This window comes from Rhipicephalus sanguineus, chromosome 6 (genome assembly GCF_013339695.2).
Source record: "Rhipicephalus sanguineus isolate Rsan-2018 chromosome 6, BIME_Rsan_1.4, whole genome shotgun sequence".
Lineage (NCBI taxonomy): Eukaryota > Metazoa > Arthropoda > Arachnida > Ixodida > Ixodidae > Rhipicephalus > Rhipicephalus sanguineus.
The window spans coordinates 15,981,024-16,003,172 of NC_051181.1; the positions used below are offsets into that span (position 1 = coordinate 15,981,024).

Here is a 22,149-nt window from a genome sequence, read left to right on the forward strand (position 1 = left end):
TCCGTCGTCAGTGGAACGTTCGCCACGAAGTGGAAGAAAGCTAGTATAAGAGAGTTTATTTACAAAACCAACAGCCTGAGTTCAGCGGCCTCAATCACTGTCACGCGCTCTCTCGGCTCTTCGTCTTGGTCTTCTTCCGCTCCTACTCGATGCTGTCTCGCTGTCTCTCTTCCGCACTACACTTGCCCCGGTGTCGAAGAGAAGCCATCCTGGCGACTCAAGGCGAAGCAAGCACAAGCGGAAGCGGCTGACGTAGACGGTTTCACGACTACAGCATCCTCTGTCGGCGGGAGGTGTCACTGGTTCGACGACGTAGTTGACCGGAGACGTGCATTGAACGATGCGGTACGGACCATTGTACTTGGGTGCAAACTTTCGGGAGAGGCCGGGAGACAGGCATGGCATAGAAAGCCACACGAACGAGCCAACGGGGAAGGTGTGGGCAAGCTAGTCCTGGTCAAGTCGTTCTTTTTGAAGACCTTGTGCGACGAATGTAAATGAACGTGCGAGTTGGCGGCACCCCTCGGCACATTGAAGGAGTTCGGAGACTGGGCGTTATTCGGAAGCATCCGGGCGGTATGTAAGTATAATGTCAAGCGTCGAAGAGGGCTCACGTCTGTATAGTAAGAAAGGTGAAAATTGTGTGGCCGTGTTATACGCATACGTCACGAAAGGAAGCAGCAAGTGCCAATTATATATAATGGTCGGAGGATATGTACATGGAGAGCATATCACCGAGTGTGCGGTTAAAACGCTCCGTCAAACCGTTCGTCTGGGGGTGATAGCTCGTAGTGGAGCGATCAATGATATTGCACTCACTGAGAAGCTTCTAGACGACTTGCGAAAGAAACATACGCCCTCGATCGCCAAACAGCTCACGTGGCGCGCCATGGCGAAGGACAAAGCTGCGCAAGATGAACAAGGCAACATCACGAGCTGCAGCGGCTGGCAGGGCCGCGGTTTCGGCGTAACGGGTAAGACGGTCGACGGTATAACGTTGTGTTCACCAAGCCCGTATCCGGAAAACTAAAGGCAGCAACCGATGGAGGTGCGGTTGCTGTACGACGAACTACCGAAGATCCTCCGCCGACGACGTTGACGCCGCGACGAAACCTTCTGAACTCGACGCGAACCAGACAGACTCCTGACGACGAAACCTCGCGCACCGAAGAAGATCTGACGACGCGACATGGAAGTAGTGGAACAAACCGACGATGTCGTGATCCGACGCCACGACCTAACCGTAACGCTAAGCGACGAACTAGCGACCTCGACGTTCTGATCGACGGCCACAACGTGACCGCTCTCCTCGATACTGGAGCCGACTATTCCGTCATCAGTGGGCCGTTCGCCGCAAAGTTGAAGAAAGTTAGGACTGCTTGGGAAGGCCCCGAAATCCGGACCGCTGGAGGCCATCTAATAACGCCGTCTGGAGTCTGCACAGCAAGAGTCACCATCAATAATCGCACTTATCCTGCGAGCTTCGTAATCATGCAGCATTGCTCCAGGGATGCCATACTTGGCATGGACTTCTTAAACCATCACGGCGCCGTCATCGACCTAAGAACCAAGTCGATAACTCTATCGTCGGAGAAAGCGACACCGCCGGATACGAACCCATGTCAACATGCCCTGAACGTGCTCGAGAATCAAGTCACCATTCCGCCGAGATCCAGCGTCATAATCCCGTCGGCACCGTAAAGGCTGAAGACATCGAAGGTGTCATCGAGAGCGATCAGCGTTTGCTGCTAGACCGTCACATTTGCGTCGCCAGAGGCACTGCTGGGCTGCATGAAGGAAAAGGAAACCTGATAGTAACGAACTTCAGCCAAGAATACAGACACCTGAGCAGGGGCACGACGATTGTATACATCGAAGAAATCTTTGCTGTCAGCGATGCGTTTGCCTTTTTAGATTCTCACGAAGCTACAACGACGACCCCAATGCCTGAGCCATCCTTCGACGTAAATCCAAGCCTTCCCGCTCGCCAGCAGCAACAGCTCCGATGCCTTCTGAAGGAATACAAGGACTGTTTCTCGTCGTCATCGCGGGTCCGGCAAACGCCCCTTGCTAAACACCGTATCATAACGGAAGAAAATGCACGACCACTCCGTCAGAGTCCCTACCAGGTTTCGACGCGAGAGCGGGAGGCCGTTAAGAAACAAGTCGAAGAAATGCTACGCGATGACATCATCCAGCCGTCCAAGAGTCCGTGGTCGTCTCCCGTAGTGTTATTAAGGAAGAAGGATGGAACCCTACGTTTCTGCGTCCATAATCGTCGCCTGAACAAAATCACGAAGAAGGACGTGTACCCTCTTCCACGAATAGACGACGCCCTGGATCGACTCCACAACGCGAAGTACTTTTCGTCGATGGACCTCAAGACCGGCTACTGGCGAATAGAAGTCGACGAGAGGGACCGAGGAAATACTGCCTTTATAACACCGGACGGCCTGTTCGAGTTCAAGGTCATGCCCTTCGGTATTCGTTCGGCACCTGCGACTTCCCAACGTGTTATGGACTAAGTGCTGGCTGGCTTGAAGTGGCAGACGTGCCTCGTGTACTTGGACGACGTCGTTGTGTTTGTCTCAAGCTTCGACGAACACCTCCGGCGCCTTGAAGCTGTACTTCAAGCGATCAAGACCTCCGGGCTCACCTTGAAGCCTGAAAAGTGCCGCTTCGCGTATGAGGAGCTCTTGTTTTTAGGTCACGTGATCAGCAGCGATGGTGTTCGCCCAGACCCGCGGAAAACAGCTGCCATCACTGCCTTCCCGCCGCCCACCGACAAGAAGGCCGTACGCCGATTTCTCCGCTTGTGCGCCTACTACAGACGCTTCGTAAAGGAATTTTCACGGATCGCCGAGCCACTAACTCACCTGACGAAGACCGACGTGGAATTCAAGTGGGGAAGGGCGCAAACCGAGGCATTTCAAGAACTGAAACGACGCCTGCAGACGCCTCCAATACTCGCGCATTTCGACGAATACGCCGATATGGAAATCCACACCGACGCAAGCAGCGTAGGCCTCGGCGCCGTCCTCGTGCAGAGGACTGACGGACTGGAAAGGGTTATCAGCTATGCTAGCCGGTCGCTGTCCAAGGCGGAAGCTAACTATTCCACAACAGAAAAGGAGTGCCTTCCCATCAGGGTGTCGGAATGAAATGTTTTTCGTTTCGGTTTTAGTTTCGTTCCACCACAAAAAGTTCCGTTCCGTTTCTGTTCCGAAACGAAAGAAAAAACGTTCCGTAACGGTTCGTAACGGTTTTTTAATGCAAAAATTTGAAGTTAAGGCAACCATAAAAAAACATTGGATTTGTGATATAGTTACCTGCCCTCCTCTTAATTAAGAAAGTGGCATAGGAGTAAAACACGTTCTTTCCACGTTCTTCAGAGGAGTGGAATACCTTTGCAGGAATTCGTGGAGGTACCACGAATTCCTGCCAACTAGCACAAACCAGTTCTATATGCGCTTCAAAGTCATAGTATTTATTTTCTCATAAGTCAAGTACGATTATTTTTAGCGGGCTCAATGCTTTGTGTCAAGGGAGTGAGCACGATCTCAAAAGCAGCACGTGATTGAGTGCACTCTCTGTACGAGACCACTGGCCACCTAAAAAAATCGTCAAGCCTGCGCGGAACACGTAGCACAGTCACAGCGTAAGCAGGAAGAGTGGCCTTTCTAGAGCCCGTTCTATATTCTCTTGGGGAAACTAATACAAGTACGCATGCATGGTATCCACTACGCCATAAATCATCATAATTTTTCTGAAGTAGCAAAGCACCCACTATGCCATTTTTCCTCATTCTTCGGAGAATCGTGGTACCTGCTACACATCTGAGAGGCATTATGTGCACTTAGTGCTGTGGCTAATGACGATGAAGAATTATGGCTGAGCCCTTTGTAACGGGTTGAAATCATTCAACGACTGACTCCTTGAGCAATTCGCATTGTGTGACGCTAGGTTGCTATTTTACTCTTCTGCCACGCACAGCTAGGCACAGGAGTATTTTTGCGAAGAAGTTACAAGCACCAGCGTGACACTGTGGTTGAATACTCGACTTCCACGCACAGCTAGGCGCGAGTTAAAATCCCATCCGATCCTCGAAATTTCTTTCTCATTTCATTTTTTATTTCACGCGATAGCGATTACGGACACCGGCGGCGGCGGACAACTATGGCGCCCAAATTGGCTGTTGTGATCTCATAACAGCTTTCGCTGTAACAAACTTCAGTGCCGAGAATGCCCTCTCTACGCTGGCCTGCGTGACAGGCGCGCAAAAGTCCACTTGCGTTAATATAAACAGCTCTGGTTGCCACCGTATTTGTTTTTCGCACAATTTTAAGATATCTTTGCTTTGGATTTCCTCCTGAGGTATGCGCTAATACTGTACCCTGAGATATGCATCATTGCTCACGTTGCATGACCTCAGTTGTTCCGGATTGCCAAGTTTTCCCGTGAACCGAAAAACGATTGAAAAAAATTCGGTTAGTTACAACGGCCTCCCGTTAGGGGGTTGTAACTCCTCAGGATCCAATAAAGTTCGTTGTCTGTCTGTCTGTCTGTCTGTCACTCCAGAACGAAATAATAGATAACGTTTCGGTTACGTTTTCGTTCCGGTCAAAAATATCGTTTTTTCCGTTTTTCGTATTTGGTTTTCGTTCCGTTCCGACACCCTGCTTCCCATCCTCTGGGCTGCATCCAAGTTTCGCCCCTACATCTACGGCAGACCCTTCAAAGTTGTGAGCGATCACCACGCCTTGTGTTGGCTAGCTAACTTTGAAAGACCCTTCAGGTCGTCTCGCACGGTGGAGCCTAAGACTTCAAGAATTCGACATAACCGTCGTTTACAAGTCCGGAAGAAAACACTCCGACGCTGACTGCCTGTCGCGCGCCCCCGTCGACCCACCGCCGCAGGACGACCTGGAGGACGACCGTTTATTGGGAACCATAAGTGCCGACGACATTGCCGAACGACAGCGAGTGGACCCAGAATTCAGGGGTCTTGTGGAACACCTCGAGGGCAGGACCGCCGTTGTTCCGAAGGGATTCAAGCGAGGACTGGCGTTCTTTCTCTTGCGAGATGGCGTTCTTCTGAAGAACTTTTCGCCACTTCGAGCCAACTACCGTGGTGCCCTCAGCATTACGACCAGAAGTCCTCCAGGCCCTACACGATGATCCGACGGCTGGACACCTCGGTGTTTCCCGCACGCTCACAAGAATACAACAAAGGTATTATTTGCCGCGCCTTGCCGCCGATGTCGCTTGCTACGTAAGGACATGCCGAGACTGTCAGCGACGCAAGACACCGCCGACAAGACCAGCAGGCTTTCTTCAGCCAATCGAACCCCCTCGCCGACCATTCCAGCAAATCGGGATGGACCTACTGGGGCCGTTCCCAACGTCGACTTCCGGAAATAAATGGATCGTCGTAGCTACTGACTTCCTCACGCGCTATGCCGACACAAGGGACCTGCCCAAAGGCAGCGCCGCCGAGGTAGCAATGTTTTTCGTGGAGAACATCGTCCTTCGTCATAGCGCCCCAGAGGTACTTATCACCGATAGAGGTGCGGCCTTTACTGCTGACCTAATTCAGGCGATCTTGTAATAGCCACACAAGCCACCGCCGGACCATCGCGTACCACCCACAGGCCAACGGCCTGACCGAGCGTCTAAACAAGACCATCGCCGACATGCTGGCCATGTACGTCGACGTCGAACACGAAACGTGGGACGCCATCCTTCCGTACGTGACGTTCGCGTACAACACGGCCGTAGAAGAAACGACGCAAATGACGCCATACAAGTTGGTCCACGGACAGAGCCCGGTAACGACGCTCGACGCCATGTTACCAAACGTGACCGACGAGGAAAACATCGACGTGACCACTTCAAGTGGAATAAAACGGAAAAGCGGGCTAGTTGGTTTGGTTGCATAATGATATTATTGTGCACGCAACACAAAGACACAGACGAAAAGTTCACAAGGACCAGCGCAGCGGTCCTTGTGAACTTTTCGTCTGTGTCTTTGTGTTGCGTGCGCAATATTATCATTATGCACTTCAAGTGGTTTTCCGCCGCTGACACTCAGTGCAGGAACGTATGTACTTGCGCACGTACGTGTACATTCCACGCCAGAAGAATCGCTGGCGAAGTCGGTCGTAAGTTTTCAAAACGCCAGCGTGGGCGTTTAGTGGGTCTGTGCAGAAGTATGTGCACAGGTCGGAGCGCAAATGGCGAGGTATAACGAGAAGCCATTTCCTACCATCTGGCTGATTGTTGAGGGCGATACAACATGGCGTCCCGTATCGCATAATGAGGGGCTTGTCGGCATAGTGCACGAGGCAGCCGTTGGCACGGTGTCGCCGAAGACGTGGAGAGAAAGTCTATGAGCGAGGCTATCCAAGGGTCTTTGTGCTGTTCCGCAAGCATGTCAGCGATATCAATGCTGGCGATGGTAACTTCGGCAAAGGAAACAGGTGCAACGGAAGGCAGGGGCGAACGAGAAAGTGCGTCGGTATACTTCCGTCCTGAGCGGTGAATGACACGAATATCAAATTCCTGTAAACGTAGTGCCCAACGTCCAAGTTGTATCCTTCAATGAAGCAAGCCAACAAGCGAATGACGGTCGGTAACGGCATCAAATTGGTGGCCGTACACGTAAGGGCGAAATTTTGTAATGCCCAAACAATGGCCAAACATTCCTTTTCGGTAAACGAGTATGTGCACTTTCTCTTGGGTCAGGGCGCGACTAGCATACGCAACGACATATACAAAGAAGCCGGGCTTGCGTTGAGCATGGACAGCGCCAAGGCCTATGCCGCTGGCATCCGTGTGCACCTCGGTTTGAGCAGTAGGGTCGAAGTGGCGTAAAATGGCGGGTGAAGTCTGGAGATGCCGTAATGTTGCGAAAGCACGATCACATGCTGGTGGCCAATCAGACAGGTGCCCATTGCCGGTGAGTAGCTTTGTCAGAGGTGCGATTACAGAAGCGAAGTTCTTCTCAAAGCGACGAAAGTATGACGAAGCTGCGAAGCGCTTTCACGGTCGTAGGCTTCGGGAACTCAGCAGCCCGAAGCATCTCCGGGTACGGGAGGACACCATCCTTTGAGACAAAGTATTGTAAGCTTGTGAGCTCCAAATCGGCACTTCTTGATGTTGAGCTGAAGGCCTGCGCGCGTGAGATAGCTCAAAACTTCGTTGAGACGACGGAGGTGACTTTCGTAATCAGGGGGAAAAAACGGCATCATCCAAGTAACAAAGGCATGTCTCCCATTTTAACTCACACAAGAAGCTATCCATCACCATTTCAAATGTAGCTGGTGCATTACAAAGGCCGATCGAATGACATAACATTAAATTCGTACAGACCATCGGGTGTTACGAAAGCAGTTTTCGGGCGATCAGATGGTGCCATGGGGACCTACCAATAGCCGGACCGTAGGTCTAGTGATGAGAAGAATTCGGCGCCTTACAAGCAGTCCAGGGCATCATCGTTGCCTTACAGAAGGTACACATCTTCGCGCGTAACTTGGTTTAAACGGCGGTAATCAAAGCACAAGCGAATCGAGCCGTCTTTTTTCTTCACGAGCACAACAGGTGACGACCAGGGACCACTGGACGGCCGAATGACGATATATTGAAGCATGCCGTCTACTTGGTCGGTGATCACACGACGCTCAGCAGGAGACACGCGGTGGGGGTGCTGTCGCAAAGGCGCTTGTGAGCCGGTGTTAATGTGATGGACACGCGTGTGTTCGGCCTATTGACGTCTGCTAGCAATCAAACGAGCCGCGAAACTGGTGCAGAAGCGCGAGGAGCTGCTCTCAGTGTTCCTCTTCAAGTTCGCCATCAACTGAGGGGCCAAGCGCATTCATAGTCGGAAGGTCAGGCGTACAGGCAGATGGTGTCAGTGCATTAAGGTGCAAATCACTCGCGCCGTCAAGGCCCAAGATGGAGGAAACGTCTAACCCTTGAAATGTGCCAATGCATTCTCCGCGGTTGAGGGAGACGGCAAGGGATTCGTGACAAACAAGTTCGTAACGCCGGTGGTAATGTCGAGAATAGCGAACGGCAACGAGGCTCATGCGAAGTTGGAAGGTTTGGGAGGGTCTACACAAAACTGCAGACTCGGACACATCTGCACAGGTCACGGGAACAAAGGCTGCGCTACTGAGTGGTATGTCTATATCGTCGGCGACAAACAGATGTTCAACGCAGCTCCAGGCGACGAGGAACACAACGCAGAGAGGGCAACTTCGGCACGAGCACAGTCGATAACCGCATGATGACGAGACAGAAAATCTGAGTCGAGGATTATGTATATACTCGCGTAATGAACGCGAGTATGAACGCGTAATGAACGCGCTTTTTTTTTCCCGAAAAACCGAAGCAAAATTGGGGGGTGCGTTTATTATGCGGGGTCCATTTACAAAAACTTTTTGGGAATGATCAAACAATGCGGTAAAAAAAAAAGAAAGTTAGGTGGCTTACCTTTCGCAGCAAACATACGCGTACACTATTTGGAAACAGCTTTTTTATTGCCCTTCACTCTTCTTCAGAATCCCTAGACCAGTCGTCCAGGTCGCTTGCCACTCCGTCATCTTGTTCCCACAACTGGTTGTCCTCGCTGCCGTACAGCGCATTTGCAATTCCAGTCTTCTTAAAACTCTTTGCGAACAAATCAGCTGGCAGCGAGCGCCATGCGTCCTAGATCCAGGAGCACACAAGCTCGACGGACGGCCTTTTAATCTTGCCGGTCGGCGTCAGGGCGTGCCCTCTATGGGCCATCCAGTCTGTATACAACTGGCGCACACTGTCTTTGAACGGCTTGTTCACACGAACATCAAGGGGCTGCAGCACCGAAGTGAGTCCACCTGGAATGATGGCGATCTCGGTGCGCAGCTCCTTCAGTTCCCCGCGTACGTTCTCTCCCAGGCGGCCGCGAAAACTGTCGAGCACAAGGAGGTAGATCGGCCGACATCCATCCTTTCTCTTAGGCTCGCACGTCGCACGTCGTGTATGACGGCTGGGAAGTTGGCCTTCGGCACAGTTTTCCGTTTGAGATAACGTACGGTGGCAACTTCCTGCCGTCTGCCGTGATAGCCAGCATTACCGTGAAACGCTGCTTCTTGGCGCCTGTCGTTTTAACGAGCACGCTGCGTGCTTCTCTCTCTCCTGCTCATCGGCATGTCGAAATTTCGACATGCCGATGAGCAGGATGGGCGTCTGGTCCGCGTTCCCGATTTGCGAGAGAAGAAATTCAAGGTCCCGCCGCAGGCGTATCCGAAACTTGTGAAAGTCCACTACCTTTTCTTCGTAGCAACGAGGCAGTCGCTGACAAAGTGATGTGCGCCTCATCAAGCACAGTCCGTAGCGCCGCATGAAGCGTGTCGTCCACCCATCCCTCGCCTTTAAAGCGGTGGTCGCGAGGCCATGCTTCTCGGCTGTGGCTCGCAAGTGCGTCCTGATCATTTCGTGCGAAACGACACAGCCTTCCTTTCGCAGGTCCCGGACATATTCTAAGACCTCTTCTTCCACAGCAGGAAACTTTCCGGTCTTCGGTCTCCTAAAGGCACGCCGCTCCCTATTCGTAGCATGCAGCTTGTCGTGCTGCTTCCGCCAGTAACGCATACAGACTTCGTCAATTCCGAAATGCCTACCGGCAGCATGATTTCTGTGCTCAAGAGCGTACTCCACAGCCTGTAGCTTGAAACCGGCCGTGTAGCTCACATTTCGGACCATTGTCCACGGCAAACCGCAAAACAAACTAAAAACGAACTCACAACGGAGTGGGAATGGCTGGCGGAAACAAAAAAATTACACCATCTTCCCGAGGGGAACCATGGGGTGATGCGGAGCATCGCGTATCGTTATTAACGGTGTTATTAACGTTGTTAACTTGCGTGTTATTACGTTGTTAACTTGTGTTGGTTACTGCTCGACGTTCACGTTCCAACGCTGCTTCACGTGATCGAAGCTCAGGATCCGCTGCTCGACGTTGACGCTTCGAAGCTGCTTCGCGCTGACGAAGTTCTGGGTCCGCCGCTCGCTTCAAGCGTTTACGTTAAGCGTCGCATGCCCTTCGCTTCGCAGCTTTGTCTTGAGTGGACGTAATTGGGCTGATGCTGACGCGTGCTTGCGTCAGCCCACTCACTGATGGGACTGTTGCTTCCATAGAGTTTCTTACAATAATACCTAGAGGGGAATCTGGCGCTAGTGTCTATGCGGGCTCCTTGAGCAGCGCTTCAACCACCATGGGAATGATGGGAAGTACAGGCTTCGGATCTGCTTCGGATGGATTAGGTTCTTGAGATTCGCAACGCTTGTTTGCCAAGTGTAAAACAAAGTGATATAAATAATTCCAATTAAAACTTGCTTCATTCTTTTGTACGTTAAACTTATTGCAAGAAGTTTGCGTGACCGTGCGATAGAAATGAAACCTGGACAAATTCGACCACCAGGGTATGCATTGCTCTGCAATTGTGTTCCAGATTTGGCATCACCAAATAATGAATTATTTTTGTACAACACTTGAAAAGAAGCACGCTTGTTTTTCCCTCGGAAGTACGCATTATCTATTTATGGAAATAACAGTACTGTATTGAGTGAGAAACACTTAACGTATCGTCTGCTACGATGTCAGGTGCGTCTGTTCAAGTGGTCTGCCTCCAACGCATCTCTCGTTTTGTTGGGAAGTCAAGTCAGAGGAGCGCGACGGTGCGTCTACTTAGCTTCGCCGTCGTTTTGCAGCTGATTTGAACGAGTTTTGGTAAGACGGGTTATCAAGCAAACGTGAACTCGATGCAGTTTGCTGCACTGACATGGGACGCTACATCTGTGCGCAGCGGTGAGTGCACGACGCTTTGCTAAAACTGTCAAATACAACCTGTAAAGCTGCAGCATCGCAGCAAACCAAGAGATCTAGCGGTCTTCAGCCTCTTCGAACAACAAAGGCGCTGCTTGAGTGCTTTGAAACGCACTCCACTACCCATGCCTCGCGATGAACGAAACTGAAACTGCAGAAAAAGATCCGTAGACAGTTCGCTAGCTAACGCCATCCAATCCGAAGCCTGTACTTCCCATCATTCCCATGGTGGTTGAACGATCGCAGCGCCAGTTTCCTCTCTAGGGTATTGTATGAAACTCTATGGTTGCTTCCATCACACTTCATCGGAAGCATCAACGGAGTCAAGCGGAGTCAACCAAAGCAACCGCTGCACTGAACGCGCGCAGCGCTCTACCCGCTTAGAGGAGGAGAGTAGCGCATGCGCCGCGAGAGCAGAAGCGATAACGCAGGAGAAGCAGGTGGTAGTAGAGAAGTGGAAAGTAACGCGCAGCTGTTGGAGAGAGGGAAGGAGGAGAGTTGCGCATGCGTAGTGTGACTGCGGACGGCAAAGCCAATGCCGCGGGACATATTCCCGAGCAAGAGATGCGGCGCATCTAAAAAAAAAAGTCAGTTTCGCCGTAACGGCGAAGCAATGAATGCGATAGCAATAAATTGGAATGTAACACGAAGAACGGAAAGCAGCTCGAGGAGGAGGAGGAGAAAGACTTTATTTATCCCAAGAGGGAAGGGTGCGGTGGTGGAGGGAGCAGAGGAGCCTACCCGGCGTAGGTCTCCGCTACCCTCTTGGCCCAATCCAGGATCTGGTCCTGGACCTCGGGCGCCGAGCTGCACATAGCAGCCTCCCCCTGCTCCTTACTACTAATTATAATAATATCTGGGGTTTAACGTCCCAAAACCACGATATGATTATGAGAGACGCCGTAGTGGAGGGCTCCGGAAATTTCGACCATCTGGTGTTCTTTAACGTGCACCTAAATCTAAGTACACGGGCCTCTACCATTCCGCCTCCATCGAAATGCGACCGCCGCGGCCAGGATCGATTCCGCGACCTGCGGGTCAGCAGCCGAGCACCGTAACCGCTATACCACCGCGGCGGACTCCTTACTACTAATGTTTAGTGAGTTAGGTGGTGGGTTCAGAGTACAACCCCACATGATGTGATCGAGATTGGCTCTTTGTTGGCAGAAAATGCATAAAAGGGAGGGATATATCGCGGGGTGTATAAGATGGCGAAAAGAGGGGGTAGGGAACGTACGGGTCTGTAACTGGCGCCAAAGTATTTCGTGGTGACGAGTAGCTCCCCGGTGTAAGGAGGGGGGGGGGTATACTGTACGCTGAAGGCGGTAGTGGTTTGTTATGTCGTGGAAGGTCAAAAGACGATGCCTCGCACTGAAGGGTGCCGCGTGGTCTAAGACGTCGTCGGTGGCCTGCGCCCGGCCTGTCATTCCTGTTTTCCTGAATTATTCTTCTTTGTGGCTTTGATATATATATATATATATATATATATATATATATATATATATATACGGTGCATGACGGCGGCGACGGCAAAAATCAGCCGAGACTGTCCATATAATTGCTATCGCAATAAAAGTATGGCTACAATGGCTAGAACAAGCGTCACTATCTAGCGTCGTGTTGACTGACTGTCTCACCCGGCCTCGGAAATTCCGCCGCTTCGGTGGTAGATGGCGCTATCTTCTGCGAGCTGTCTCCGCCTGTGTCCGCGCGCTCCCGCCGCCGGAAGAAGCTTATCCGCCGATAGTTTGGCGCTTCCAAGGTACTTCGACGTCTCGGCGCAGTGGACTATGAGGTCGCTCCGGACAGCATTACAAACTCTCAGCGGCGCTGCGCACGACCTGAAGTCGCTTATGTCGTGCGCCTTCAGCCGTTCTGTGCGCGTTTGGAACCCGAGGACTCTAGCGTTTGCATGCTTTATTACTGTTCTTTCGTGTTACACGCATTTTTTTTCACTTCTATGTTTGAAGTCCGGTTTCGTCGACTCCCCAACACGGCGCAGAAAAGGCACTCGAGGCCGGTTGTCGACGTCGCCTGCTAGGGAGCGCGTGAACCTCTCGTACAGGCCTGAGAGCATCTCACGCGACGAGCCAGCGCCAGGCAGAAGTGAGCTCATGTGGAGAGGGGGCTGTCACTAGCAGCCATTGAGGACAGGCGTGGGGCAGTGGCGTATGCTGGCGTGCCGTGTGGCGAGCGGCGCCCGGATGCGGGTCTCCAGGCCGGGAAGGGTCAACGCATGGCTTGCACCAGAAAAAAATTACACCATCTCCCGCTAAAGGGGACCATGAGGCGATGAGAAGCCGGAGCACTTGCACGATCGCGTTCCGCTGGCGTTCGTTAGGCATGCTACCGACCTCGCGTCGTGGAACACGAAGAGGAACACTACGCGCGTCGTGTCTTCCCTCTAGCCTGGCCAGTAATTCTCACAGGGCGAGCGGGGAACGCGGTCTACAGGCGAGCGAGAGGGGAGCAGCGTAGGAGAGAGAGAGGGGGAGGGGACGCGCATACGCTGGCGTTCATTGCGGCGCTGCGCAGGAGAGAATTTCGGTATGCCGAGCCCGCATTTCAGAGGAGTCAACCGAAACACGCGCTGGACTGAACGCGCGCAGCGCTCTACCACTTGAAGGAGAGGAGACTAGAGGAGGAGAGTAGCGCATGCGCCGCGAGAGCAGAAGCGAGAACGCAGGAGAAGCGCAAGCAGGTGCTGGTAGAGAAGTGGAGAGAGTAACGCGCATCTGTTGGAGAGAGGGAAGGAGGATAGTTGCGCATGCGTAGTGTGAGTGCGGACTAGCAGGCCGCGGAACATACCCCGAGCAAGAGATGCTTTCGCATCGTAAAAAGGATCTTGTGCCGTTTAATGGAGGTTCCCGGCGCTAAAGCAACGCGGGGCCAGCACATGCGCTAGCTGGGGAACGAGGCGTCAGAAGGGAGGGCGCTCTCGATTCCCACAGCCTTTCAAAAAAAGAAAGAAAGAAAGCAATAAAACCGCACCACTTTTGCTCAATGCAGAAGTTTGTGGTGAGCAGCCATTATCTATTGTGCCTCGGCTATCCCTTTCATCATTTCGATTGCTGACTGGGCGTGAAGACGAGATATGTTGAAGAAATGCGTGATTTTGTGCTCAAGGGTCACAATAAGGTTGTACAGTTAATAGCGCCTGAATGCAAGCCAGTTCGCATCTATAGTTAACAAGACCTGAAAATAAAACATGGAGAAGAAGGACACAGGACTTACAGCGCTGTCCTCGGGCCATACGCTACGCTTTAACCGTCAGTGTAGTCGAAATGCCTGGTAAGCCCACAATATGCACAAACTATTCCATTTACACAGACATGAAACGTCAATTATCCTCGTAACGCTTGGCTCAAAGCCAAAATGTGCAGCATAGTCAAATACTCGCTGACTGCTTCGCATGAAACCGATTCGCAAAATGCGTGGGATCTGCCGGCATTTTTCCCCCAAGATGGATGAATGCTAATCGTGACACTAGCGGCAGGTTTCCCTTAGTTCGATATGGAACTCTCACACGTACAACCCTTTAACACAAAAAAAATACAATTGAAGAAAAAAGTTTGGTGAGGAATATTCGTAAAAATTGTTGCGCTTGTCAAAATGTGCTTTGTTGCAGAAGCACTGCATATTAGTTGCGCAAAAATGTAAAGTGTAGGTTGTAGTCAAAACGGCAAAATGCCCTTACGGTGGGGACACAAGTTTCAGCTGCCATCTAACATTCACTATTTTTTGTTTTTTGATGAAGCTGTGTTTATGCCAAAGTAATTTAGCTGTAATGACAAAGGGAGCACAAGTGGCGCTGCAGCCACTTGACCGAGAAATGAACCGAGTTCAGCAGTCCTAGCAAAGCCACACCGAGAGTTGCATCCTCTTCTTCAGTAGTCTAGCGCCCCTTGTGCTTCCTTCGCCATCACAATGTCGAAAAAATTGGGCTGTCTGAAATTGGTTAAAGTATATTCCTGTCCTCTTAAGATGAGTCACAAGCTAAAAGTGCGCAAATTACTCGCGGAATTGTAAATGAGCAGTGAAAATGTACAAGCTGGCAAGTATTCTCCTCAGCAATGCACATGGGAGTATGCCAACGCAGCAGTGATTGGTGAGCAGTGCATACCCGTGCGCCTGCCAGAGGGGCAGCCGGTGGCCCTTGGCACTGTCAAGTAATTCCTGCAAGACAGCCACACAGTACTCCATGACCATGTACATCTTCTGCTTCTGCTCACTGTGAAGAACCTCCACCAGTTGGATGACGTTGCGGTGGCTCAGCTGACGGAGGAGCTGGATCTCTCTGCAACCATGCACACAAGTACCATTAGAGCGCAAAAATGGCACCCAAACAAAATACATACTGCGCTCTAAAATAAATACACTAAAACATACGTGAAACAAATACGTACAGCACAGAGCACTGCACGTATTTTGGTTGAGTGAATGTGTGGGTGTGTGAATGTGCAAATGTGCCATTTTTGTAAGGGGTGAACTGGGTGTGATGATTTTGCATGATTCGATGTAAGAGGCATAAAAACGACAACGGACAAGAAGGCACTCACACACGGGGCACCATTTCCAACAATGTTTATTTCGGGAAAAAAACAGGTGCTATTTGTAGACAGCGCTGTCATATTTCATCGGTGCGTAGTCGCATTCAGAACATGCACCTCTTTTTGTGATACGGAAGCAACACTCACGCAGCAATCACCTGCTTCAGCGATCTTTTTTGTCTGAATTATTAATCGAATCTATTTATCACGACTCCTGCCGATCACACAGTAGGTTCGAAAATACGGTGGACACTTGTCATAGAAGTGCACGTTGCTGGGCTAGTCGGTTCATGTCTAAGTACAAGCCACAAAGTATGGCTGTTTCTTGCGCGAGGAAATAACGAGGGAAGGGGTCCAGGGGAGCGCAAACTTTCGACTGTTTATTCAAGAGACAGTGCAACCAAATATATAGGCACAGACATGCGCAGCAAACTAGGCACACAGCGAGCGCATACCACCCTAATCACAACCTGTGATCTATGAACTTGCGCTCTGCCTGCGAAAGAGACAATGAAGTGTCACTGATACACATGGAACCTCGTGCTTTGATATGATATGCCTCCAACAACTCTCGAATAAGATTCAACAACGCTTGAATTAGATTCAGATTCTGGGTAGAAGCGGGAACACCACGGCTCGAGAGTTGTTGGAGGCATATCATATCAAAGCACGAGGTTCCATGTGTAACAGTGACACTTCATTGTCTCTTTCGCAGGCAGAGCGCAAGTTCATAGATCACAGGTTGTGATTAGGGTGGTATGCGCTCGCTGTGTGCCTAGTTTGCTGCGCATGTCTGTGCCTATATATTTGGTTGCACTGTCTCTTGAATAAACAGTCTAAAGTTTGCGCTTCCCTGGACCCCTTCCCTCGTTATTTCCTCGCTCAAGAAACAGCCATACTTTGTGGCTTGTACTTAGACACTTGTCATCTCGCGCATCGATTGCCAGGTGACATTCTCTGCCATTCCTAACACTACTGCAATGATGTCGAAGCCTATCGTTAAGCATCGCCCTGTTTGGCCAAAGTACATTTTACCGCATGACAGAGGAATATCGTAAAGCACTCCCACCTGGCGGCATTCGACGCACTTGCTTTCGCGTTTAACGGTGCACGGTGCTGCTTTCTAGCGGCAAGGGCTTGTCATTCTGCGCAGTCTAGACAGTTTCAAAGGCGCAGAGAATACTTTTACAGCTGCTAGCTTGGAAATCTTTTTCGGGTTGAGTAACATGCGATGACCATGCGGTATTATAGCTATCTTCTTGATATCAGGTAGCTCGTTGTCCCCTTGGCACGTTCGCAATTTTTTCAAGATTCTTCTAGCTACAAAAACCAGCACAACTTGTGTATAGCCAGGCACCTCCAGACGCTTAATCTGCTTGCCAAAACTCTGCGCTACATGATGAGAGCCGGACTTCTTAAGCACATTAAGCAGGCAGAGGTTAGCAATGCTACGCTTTACAGAACCTGAGTTCCTTTGGCAGTAAACTCTATTGCAGCTGCAAGCCCATCATCGACCTAAGAAAGGAGTCCCACAGAACAGGATCTTCGCCGAGGGGGACATGCCCGAGGACGTCAGCAATTGCCTCGCACTGGGGCCGAAATTTGCCCTGTAGCCGCATACCACCGCATACTTTCCTTGGTCTCTCATTCGGCACCCGCAAGTGAGGTGGGCCGGTGTGTGTTGAGCGGCGTAGAGATCCTGCTACGGGACCACAGTGACCCAGGCCATCCTGCAGTTCGTACTTGAGATGTGGCGTCATACTTTAGGACGCCTTCTGTGTGCTCCCTTCGGACAAGAAAGGTGGCTTTGCCACCTTCCTTGTCGCCACGGGAACTGTACAAGGTGAAAGTGCTTGATGCTCTGTTTTCAAGACAATAATCTCAAGAAGGTAGGCCATAATGCTGGCGTCAGAGTAGCATTATTCGGAAAAACTATCTAAACTTTGTAGAGAAAAATTCGGCAGATCTCACGTAGCGTAGGAATCGATGTTGTCCAAAGCATGCTGCGGGAAGGTGACTGTGGCGTAATTTGTTTACTGAGCGAAACGTCATGAAATGACGCTAAAGATATGTACAAATTTTATACACATACACATATGTTGAAGAGCCGCATATGTGCTATATAACCAGTTGTTTACAGTTGGGTAGTGATGCCGACAGCAACATGGCTATTACCAACACCAAAAGTGGTAAGCTGATATGTGATGCTTACACTTGTCCGTTATGACGGAGAACGCACGTTTCACGAACCCGAGTGCGCGTGTGGAAGGGGTTCTTGACAGTTCTTGAATGATCAGTGAGCACCAACAGCTGAACAGGACTTGTTATCGGATCAGTTCGCGATTGCGGCGACAAAGGGTCAATGTGTAGCTGTCGGAAATCGTGGATGCCTCGGTCATTTCGTCGACAAATTGCCTGTCGATAGCAGTGTTGCGGAATGGGTGCCTCTATTCCATTCCTATTCCATTCCGGGGAATTAGAACTTGCCGCAATTCCATTCCTTTCAATTCCTCGGAATGACAAAACTTACTTGAACATGTTTAACTTAGCGCAACGACGACGTGGACACAAGAGATGAGGAGACAAACCACAGCGCTGACTCGCAACTGAATATTTATTAGAAAATATGAACGAAAAAAGGGACACTTCAACCCTCACACCCATGTGACACACAAAATCAATGAAACGGCACGTCAGCTGACATCTTGAACAATAAAGAGCCTCACGCAGACCACGTGTACTCTCCAACACCAGAAAAATTAAGATACCGTGCTATCTAAAAACCTAACCTCGCTATCATGTAGGGCAATAGAAGGCACGCTAATGCCCTGTTCGCCCCTTTTTCTGATGTTATAAGCTTCAATTATTTCTCGTGGGGTTTGATCTCTGTGTGTCGATAGCACTTCAGCCTCATGAAAGATGGGTGCGCAATGGCACTGCTCAACATGTTGGGACACATGTGAGTATACATTCCCTTGCAACGAACGCCTGTGTTCCATCAACCTGACATTAATGCATCTATTCGTTTGGCCAATATATACATGACCACATGAAAACGGCAAAAGATGCACGATACCCTTCCTACACTGTACAAAAGGAGTCACGTGTTTGATCCCGCAGCCATCTTTAGCGACTCCTGCCACGCGGTTCTTAAGTTTTCCTTCAACAATCCCACAAACCCTATTCAACTTATTAGGCGACGCAAAAACTACACTTACTCCAAAACGGCTGGCCACATTCTTCAAGTTGTGGGATATTTTGTGTATGTACGGAAGTACTGCAGAAGATTTGCTTTGCTCTGGACCTAGATGAGCTGCGATATTGTCTGCATTTATCTTAACTCGCTTGGTCAACACTTTGCCGGATGATAGTTAGCCTCGTCACCTGTTCCGAGAAGCTGGCGCCCATCTGGTGAAAAGAAGACCTAAACAGTGCGGAACGCAAACATGAAAAAGCAATACCATTCTTAATAATAACTTTCGAATGGCCTGAATTGAAATTCAGGAGCGGTTTAGCTGAACGAGAGCTATACTTCCAACACACATGGTCACTATGTACTTCTAACAGGATGTCTAAGAATTGTAGGCGGTTGTTCTGAGGTAACTCATGAGTGAATTCCAAGCCAAGACCGCATTTTTGGAAAACATGAATGACGTCAGGTACTATTCGTTCAAAATTGAATGCCTGAACAAAGACAAGGAAATCGTCGACATATCTGATAATTTTAAACGCTAGGCCGTTAAGACACTCCTGAATAGAACTATCTATCCTTCCTAGAAAAATGTTACTTAACACCGGAGCAACTTGTGAGCCTATGCAAACACCCATTCCAAAAAAACTTAGCCCATTCCCAAATGACCGGGCAGTTCAATTCAATTCCTGTAATTCCTCAACATAGGAAAGGCATCTTGAAAGTTTTATCGCGGTAAGAATGAACGATCTATAAAGCTGGTGTCATCAGATGCATTAAGGACGGCAAAAGTACGCAAAACACGTCACCAAGGTCAAGGGATAGTAGCTTGGTGACATATCTCGTGCAGTACAACCATCCTACTAATTACCATAGGGGCAGTTCTCCCACTACCTATAGTATTTGCATGGTCAGCATGTTTGAACGAATGGTGATGTTTTAATATTGTTTAAGCTTGAATTTGTTAATGCTAAAATCACGACATAGTGTATTTTCATCTTGACAAAACTAGTGTTCAAGAAGACTAAGCAGTTTTGCCACGCGTCTAGAGCGGTCGTGAATATGGAGAAAACTAAGATTTGGTTAATGGGGAACAAAACCTCTAGGTCTGCTGGTACTAGTTGGAACAGTGCACAACCTTGTGCCTTGGCTTCGAATACGGAATACTGGGCCGCACTGCTCGTCAGCACTCACGATTGTCAAGTGCGCCTCGCAAGCATGGATGGGGTGAGGACAACTTTCTGTGTTCGCCTTTCTGTGTTCGTGAAATGTGCCCGCCGACCATACACTGCTTGCTTCAGGCACCGCACAGCGTAAGCAATTTGGTCACGTAAACGAAGCGCCGTACGTACAGAGGCCTGTTTTATTTTTTTGTACAACAAAAAAAAGGAGAAGAGGCATGCCAGTCACACAGTGAAACGGCCGTCGACAGATACACGTGTCGTAAAGCTAAGCCTAAATGCTCTTGTAGCCCACAGCCAGCACGAAGCGACGCCTCTTACGTGTATCAAAGCGCTCGTTACGCGTTTAGATTACAAAACCGAGCAGTGGCAAATCACCGTGTATGAAAACTGTGCCACGTGATCACCGAAGCGCCATGAGCCACGAATAAAGCGCCGAGGTGCTCATTAGATAGTACAAGTTTCATCGCGCGCACTAGACCACGAGTCATTAGTGCTGCTACTACGTGGGTCTCTCGCTACCTGCAGACACCTAATGTGCGGATGCAGCGTCGATGGCTTCGTTAAAGGGACACTAAAGAGAAACAATGAATTGGTTTAGATTAATAAAGTGTGCTCGGAGAACTCTTGTGTAGTTTATTTCACCACTATAGGTTTATTATTAGAGGAGAAAACCAAGTTCAAAGTTTCATTTTTAAATTTCGCGCCGAACTTTGTAATTCGTGACATAAAAGATTTCAGAGCATTTAATGTATTTTAGCGCCACTGGCTCGACGAAATTTCCACAAACTCGTTATGTCAAGTCTCTGGCCCCCTCAGAGGACAATGTACTTCCGATTTAACCGATTAGGAACTACGTAGGCCCAAGCAGGCTCCGTCAAAAATATGTGACGTCACGGCAAATGGTACGGGAATTCCAAGGTGGCGTCGCCACCTGTATTTTCTTTTTGCGCGTTTTCTCGCTTATTAGGCGTCTTCTCGTAGCAAGCGTGGTGTTTTTGGTATCGTGGAAGACTACTTTACTAATGCGAGAAAAATCGTTTTGTTCTTTAGTGTACCTTTAAATGCAAAATGCAATGAAAATTTGTCTTGTAGCAAAGCCTGTGGGCGCTCATAGCGACAAGCTGTTAGGTCGCCAGGCGGCTCCCTTTTCGTACCCGGGGTAATTGTAGCGAAGCCTTGGAACTGTGCAGTGGGTCGTCCTCTACAGCCCCTTCTAGTGGGTCGCCCTCTTCGGCTCCTTTCGGACAGAACGCAGCTCGTGCTGAGAGTCAGTGCCGCCTTTAAAGGGGCACTGACACAAAATTTCGCGGCCGAGATAGCCTGCTGGATCGATTCCCGTGTACGTGCGTGTACCATCTGCAAAATATCGACAGCGAATAAAGCTTGGAAGGTATTTTATATGATTTTTGTAGTTCGCGAGCGCGATCCAGCATTATAGGCCGCACCTGGTGCATTGACACCCTCGGAGGTGACCCGAGGTGACCCCCCTACTTCCCCTACGTAACCGTTGCAGCCGGTACAAGTTATGATGACGTCGTAGCCGCCATTTCTGTTTTGACGCGCTTCCCGACAAATCGCTCCTCGCCAGCGGGTCAAGCCTGAAGTGATTCGCCACGTCGAAAATTCCTTCCATCCCCGCCACAAGAAAATCGTCGCCATCAGGCGACGATGTCCCCGACGACGACAGACCGCGCGGAAATGCGTCACTGTTCTGTGTGCTCACGTGACCGAGCGTTTCAGTCGCTAGGTGGTGATAGTTGCACCCGGCGGCTTGTCGTTTTTGGAGCTCTGTCAAACCGAAACTGAGGCTGTGTCGGTAATGAGGAGCTTGTAAATAATTATCAGTCGCGCGCTGCAGCAAACGATGTGCTGTGTTATGACTAACAGGCCCCCAGCAACACATTGCAGCAATAAAACGCGGGGCGAAAATTTTTGTGTCAGGACTCCTTTAAGGGCGAGACAGACGGTACGATTTTGCCTCCGATCCGGCGTGCTGCGTACGACGATTCAGCACACACGGGGCGAACGAGCAAGCATCCGTAGGCTCCGCCCACATACGGCGCCTCGGAATGCACACTCGGAGGACTTCGTATCCTCGTAATGAAGCACAAAACAAACAACTTTGCACAGCCACACTTCGTTCTATTTGAAAATAATCACTGAAACTACGCCTTCGCGAACGACAAGCACATCGCAACAGCTCGCCGTCACTCACGCCTGCGGGAGGTAGGCCTAGCATGGCGGCCGTCGCCTACGCCGTTCGCGATCACACGTGAGCTACTCATAGAGCGCGTGTTTTTGCCATCCCGATTAAGTTTTGTACTCGCATGTAATGCGTTAGCATGCGCTATTAACTTT

The 22,149-nt window shown here is 50.1% G+C and overlaps 1 protein-coding gene across 6 annotated transcripts in view; it reads right to left on the reverse strand.

The window, feature by feature from the left end:
* Positions 1-22,149, reverse strand: part of LOC119397111 (serine/threonine-protein kinase STK11) — a 336,048-nt gene that overhangs the window by 210,673 nt on the left and 103,226 nt on the right. For 4 of the 6 annotated variants that reach the window (XM_049416701.1, XM_049416700.1, XM_049416703.1 and 1 more), the window contains exon 4: positions 14,991-15,164. The exons of the other annotated variants lie outside the window; for them this stretch is intronic. In XM_049416701.1, coding sequence (XP_049272658.1) covers positions 14,991-15,164 — 174 coding nt within the window. The remainder of the gene's footprint in view (positions 1-14,990; positions 15,165-22,149) is intronic. 6 annotated transcript variants of the gene reach the window in all.